At 45.2% G+C, this 5,922-nt stretch overlaps 1 protein-coding gene across 2 annotated transcripts; it reads right to left on the bottom strand.

Moving 5' to 3' along the window:
• Positions 1–1,167: 1,167 nt before the first annotated feature.
• On the bottom strand, positions 1,168–4,658 carry LOC123151202 (ETHYLENE INSENSITIVE 3-like 3 protein). 2 transcript variants are annotated; one of them, XM_044570947.1, is made up of 3 exons: positions 4,405–4,658; positions 1,908–3,847; positions 1,168–1,496 (listed from the first exon to the last, which is right to left on the bottom strand). In XM_044570947.1, the coding sequence occupies exon 2, from the start codon at positions 3,755–3,757 to the stop codon at positions 1,913–1,915; it is 1,845 nt and encodes a 614-aa protein (XP_044426882.1). In that variant the 5' UTR covers positions 3,758–3,847; positions 4,405–4,658; the 3' UTR covers positions 1,168–1,496; positions 1,908–1,912. The 2 variants fall into 2 exon arrangements, with proteins under 2 accessions (XP_044426882.1, XP_044426883.1); XM_044570948.1 differs by having other exon boundaries at positions 1,912–3,847.
• Positions 4,659–5,922: the final 1,264 nt, after the last annotated feature.

Here is a 5,922-nt window from a genome sequence, read left to right as displayed (position 1 = left end):
TGCTAAGTGGAGGACCCTTATCGAAGGGCCATGTAAGGTGTCTCTTGTTCTCGTGCGTGGCTTGGTTGTTCTCTGATGATACATTACAATTTCTGTTGTCCTTTTTCGTGATTTTCATGGCTTACTGTGGTTCCAAACATTGGACAATGGCATCTGTTAGATCTTTGCGGATCTGATGCCTGCAATTATCACATTCCATTAGAGCATTAGCAAAATATTGCCAATTTTGCCATTTTCATTTGTTATTTTTCTGTGTGCGCCAATGATGAAAGCCCAAGGAAATTCTCAGCAGAGCTACTGGAACTAAATATGTCATTTGGCAAGGCATTATTAAGGTAATTCAGCTTCGTTAAGTTTCCGGGGTGAGGGGGATTCCCCTGCCAAAGATGCCTCGGGTTCTTTAGCGATCCTATGACCTCGGGTACTTGCTCCATCAAAATCACTCCACCTAAAAAGAAGGTGCTCCAGATGAGTGAAATGGGCCAATGCCACCTGTAATGGCATACTCATCGCTGAAGTTTTTGTTGCGGGGATTGAGCTTAATGATGTGCCCAGCCTTGTTGCTACATATCACTCACACCATAATACCACCTACAACAATTCAGGGCCCGCCCTCTACATATCACTTTCAGAACAAATAGCTTCTTGTTGGAGAACGAATTTCCCGGGTCGCCCCAAGCGACTCCGGTGGCAACTAAGCCGCCAGCCGAAAATCACCTCGCCAAGACAACTCCTCGCCGCCGCTGGAGGAAGCCACTGGACTGCGGCGGCGGGGTGTCCCTCAGTCCCGCCAAATCAACGAGAGAGTGATGCACGCTACATGAGCGACGGGAGCAAGGGCAGCAGTTGAGTGCTTTGCGGACCTCCCATCTGGTCGACCTGACCGTAAGAAGAAATTTGAACTTTTGCAGAAAAAAGAAGAGCCTAAAATATTGGTCATGGTCATTAATCACGACCCAGAATTATGAATGCCGTCGATCATAGTGTTGCCACAGTACGGGGTATGACATTGAGAGACGAGGCCCAGCCAGAACTGAAAGTCACGATGCGGCAAGAGCCCAGCCGCATTCCTTCAGCTAAAGCTCTCTCCCTGCAGAAAAAAAGCAGGAAACTCTGCGGCAAGCAAGAAGTACAGCCATGCAGGTGTGAGCCAGCAGCAAAATTCAGGACAGACAGAAAAAACATTCAGGACGACGTCCAAGAGGGCATGACAACCAGGCATGCATCACGATTCATCTTAGGCACAAAGAAAAAACAGAAATCTCAGTTCTCTTCATCAGACGCGAAGTTTCTCCAGCTAGCTGCGCAAGATTCTACCAAGTTTTTACAGGCTAATCATGTCCACCACATGTCAAAGGGGCACTCTACAAATTACGAAAAAGAGACACAATACATCATTCTCTACTGTAGCAGGATTAGCACCACATCAGCATGTCATGGAACTCCTCTTTGCAGGCCGCAAATACCCCTTTTTCTCAGCGATCAACTACCGGTGGCTGCAATCAACAGAATAAGCACCCGTTACAAAGAGAGCTGAAATCACAACTGAGAACAAGACATGCATAGACATGTAAGACACTGGAAAATAACAGCAGGAGTAATTCTTGCAACCGACCTCACTCCTCACATGTATGGATAGATTTTAACTACGGTAGATAATTTGGCTCTAACCAACCTCACCTCTCGCATGTATGACTATATGGATTCTAACTAGATATAATTGCCCACAAAGAGAGTTGAAGCAAGCACTATTACATACTCCCTCCGTCCCAAAAAAAAATGTCGTGGTTAAAACCACGACACTTATTTTGGAACAAAGGGGGTATATTGCAACTGTATTAAGAAAAGGTACATCCAAGTATCCAAAGAACTGAGAAAACAATGAGCTAGGAAAGATCAGGGATTACCTACATTACGTTCCCAGATATTGCATCAAATCATTGTCATCCAGCAGTTCATCGAGTTCATCAAGGTCAGGAATTGGACTATTAATACCGATGAAATCAAAAGGCAGTCCATCAAAAGAACTGCCCATAAACTTATCATCAGGGTCAATATAAAAAGCATCACTCATGATCGGTTGCGTGTCACCAGCAACAGAGGTTGAATTCCCACTACCTGCCATATGATGACTGTAAGAACTGTTCAAAGCTCCTGTTCCCATGGCAGGCACATGGTTATCCACTGATAGTGGCACTGAGTGTTTTGCAGCAGAAGACTGGTAATCATGTGAAGAAGAGCTAAAGCCGATAGATCCAAGACCAACGTCTGGTTGAAAAGTATTTCCAGGCCAGGAGTTTGTGTAATCATTACTTTCAGAAGCTAATGGCTGGTCGACCATATAAATGCTTGAAGAAGCAATATTTGCAGCCTGGCTGTAATTATTAACCACAACACCAGGGGGTACAAAGTTCCCTTGAACATCTCCTTGATGTTGTAAAGATCCTCCATTTGTACCGGCAGGATTGAAGCTTGTCAACGGGTTAGCGACACAGACCACCTCCATCTGATTGCTCTTCATATCCGGAATGGAGTTGCTCAAAACCTCTGCATTATTATCATTCCTTTGTGTTCCTTCAACCTCAGACCCATCCACAGAACACTGTCCGGTATGTCTTCTTCGCTTTGGTGGTCTTTTAGTTTCCTTAGTACTAGGAAGCCTTTGAGTAGAGCGTTTATCATGATGTTTTTTGTTCCCACTACTTGAGCCATTCTCTTCTCTGATGTGCACAGCTGGTTGATGAACTCCCACATCGTCTTTGGATATTGTAGACTGAGGAGGCTCCTCCATACAATCGACATCATACTCATCACAGCTGCTGTATGAACACTCATTTTTGTCCCCTAGGTCAACAAGATGAGTATCTGATACACCGTTGCCAATACTGTGAACATACTCCTCTCTTTGCAAAACAACCAGCCAAATCAAGCTCTCTTTTGCAGTCATTTTGTCCTGCAAGCACTTTGACTTCCGTACATGATATCTTATCTTATCAAAATTGGGAGCCAAGTGTTTGATCACACCCATCAGCACACCAACCTTCCAAACCTTCTTAAGATCGTGAGGTTTTCTGTATGGAGGTGTTTTACCCTTTGGAAGGCCTAAAGCAATCCACCACTCCTCACTCCCTGAGGGCCACCACGGGGGTGGAATACCCTTATCCAGTGGGTACTTGCGCTGCTGAGGGCTGCAGTGCTGCATCAATGCAGAAAGCAATGAGCCCAGAGTACCATCTTGGAGATCCATCAAGCTATATTGATTCATGGTTCCACTGCTCTTAGCATTAACCAACAGAGAGTTCTCAACCTCATATTTTGCAATTGCTGCTGGCCCATTCTTATCAAACTTAACCTTCTCCTTCCACCAAGCTCTAATGTTGTCTGATGCTCCACTGACAGGCTTCCCTTTATCAGGAATGATCCCATAAACAAAACCCTGTGCATTGCATACTTCCATCAACTTGAGCATGTACTTCAAAATCCCATCCTGGGCTCTTGCCATCTTCTTGCGAAGGGCTAGATCAGACAGCTTCTTTGGTTTAGACTTCTCCAGTTCGGCCTGCTCCAAAGCAAGCCTCTGCTGCTTCTCCTTGATCCTCTTGAGCCTGACCTTATCTTTCCACATCCGCCGGGCCAGCTCCTCAGCCTCGATCTCTTCGTCACTGACATCATTCTCAGAGAGGTTTGGGATGCCATCAACCTCAAAATCCGACACATCACCAAGCTCCTTCGCGACAATAGCTAGATTATCCATCATCTCTAGTGCTTACTAGACTCAATAACATCACCCTACTCAAGTTGCTGCACTTATTTTCTTTGCACCATCAATCGAAGTAATATCTGCAACCTGCAAAATTTCTGTTGTGCTCAATATCTGAAAATGCAATGCTAGTCAACTGGAAAAGAACAACCTCAGAATTGTAACCGTACAGTGCGAGTGAGCAATATCTGACAGAACTGACAAAGCGACTTATCCCAATTCTATGGTTTTAACGGTGCTTTTCTTCTGACCTGATCACCTAGCATGTTACTACAAGATTTCAGCAATTATAGAGAAAATTTGTAAGGAACCAAGACGGCCCTTCTCCCCGTGCGCAAGTCATCACTACATTATCAAAGCCAATAGAGAAGACCTAAGATTAGAAACATGAGAACAACAGGATCAATCTATGTGAGGGGCCTCCGTTCCGAACTTCCAGCCCCACCAATCAATACAGAGACGCCAATGATCCGACGACAGCAGAAGGCGCGGCAATCTGAAACCCGGGCAAACCCTAGAAAACCCGGATCAGCGAACGGATTCAGGCGCAACAACTATCTACCGCCGGCGGACGGAAGCGACAGAGACCAATCCCACCAAAAATCCATCGGAAAAAAAAAGACAAGCGCGGCGCCGGTCCCTACCTCGTCGAGAAACGGTCGCCGACGCGGCGGCGGGATCAGGCGGGGGGAGGAGAACGGGGGCGGGGGGGGGGGCGATTTCTGCTGTCGCCGCCGCAGTTAATTTTCCCTTTTAATTCGGGGGACGGGGAGGAGACAGAACGGGCCAGAAGGGCGGAAAGCGGCCGCGGTGGACACTGCTAGGGGAGCACGAAGCGTGACGCAGGGCGTGGCGTCACGGGAGATAAAATGGTGCTGTATTTATGCACCAAAAAATGTCGCTCGCGTTTCCGGCAGCCGGATTATGAGATGCTATAGTTTTTCTCTAACTCTGTGGACAACCCTGTGGCGCTGGCTCCTTGCCCTGCGCACGGCGTGCGCGAGTGTGGGTTGGTGCGGATATGCTCTCCACGGAAGATCCCGGTGCCCCTGAGTCAGCGACGATATGCCTCGTTCGCTTGCCTGTTTTTTTCGATGACGGTGAAGATAAGCCTCCAGATTTTTTTTATCGGAAAAAAAGGATAAGCCTCCAGATTTCTCGTTTTGAACACAGGATTGTCCGGCAAAGTGAGCCGTTGACCATGGGTTTAGTATACGCACCTGTTTCTTTTTTTGCGACATTTGGCTTTTATATACATACGACATGTTGGATTTTGAGAGAGGGCCCATTTTCCCTCTGTATGACCTTTTCTAAATAGAATTATGTAGACGCGTTTTACTGTGTTCGTTCACTCATTTTAATTCATATTTATTCTTTTTGCGAAATAATTCGTATTTATTCTATATCGAAGTATGCAAACGTCTTATGATAGTGAATGGAGGGGGTATTTTTCTTTTGGCAAGTTGTCTGGCTTTGAGGAGCACAGTTTCATGAGAGCAACACATTGTTCTAACAAATCGGAGGAATTTCATACGAATAAACACATCTTGCGAATTCTACATATCAACTTCCAGAGAGAGAGAGAGAGAGAGAGAGAGAGAGAGAGAGAGAGAGAGAGAGGTCTAGTCTTCTTAAGTCCTCCATTTGCAGATTCATTGTGAAAGGCTTTGTCTTTTTAGAGATTTCAAATGCACTATCACATACAGATGTATATAAACATATTTTAGAGTAGATTCACTCATTTTGCTCCGTATGTAGCTACTTGTTAAAATCTTTAGAAAGGCAAATCTTTAGGAATGGATGGAGTATTACGCATGCTATCATTTCAGATATGTCTTCCTTTTTTTATGTCGTGGTTGTCACTTATGATTGTCATAGCTCGTTGCATAAACTAGAAAATAGACCATTCGCAAAAAAAAACTAAAAAAAGTGGACGGCGTTCCACAAGGAGGAGCCTCCGATGGAGCCAGTAATGTTGCCAAAATACGATGACATCCATTGGCAGCACCGGGTGTATTGTAGGCCTCGAACAACTACCTTATGCGTCCAAGGACCGGAATTTTGATTGTTCGGTAAAAACAAGATTGGTCAGTTCGTTGTGTACATAAATAATTTTGAATCAAGGAGCATTAGGTTTACTGTAGATTTATCTAATGTTATTT

This window comes from Triticum aestivum, chromosome 7A, assembly GCF_018294505.1.
Source record: "Triticum aestivum cultivar Chinese Spring chromosome 7A, IWGSC CS RefSeq v2.1, whole genome shotgun sequence".
Classification (NCBI taxonomy): Eukaryota; Viridiplantae; Streptophyta; class Magnoliopsida; order Poales; family Poaceae; genus Triticum; species Triticum aestivum.
This window is presented reverse-complemented; position numbering and strand designations above follow the sequence as displayed.

Coding starts and splice junctions, on each gene's coding strand:
- LOC123151202 (XM_044570947.1), bottom strand. CDS start 3,757: ATGATGGATAATCTAGCTATTGTCGCGAAGGAGCTTGGTGATGTGTCG.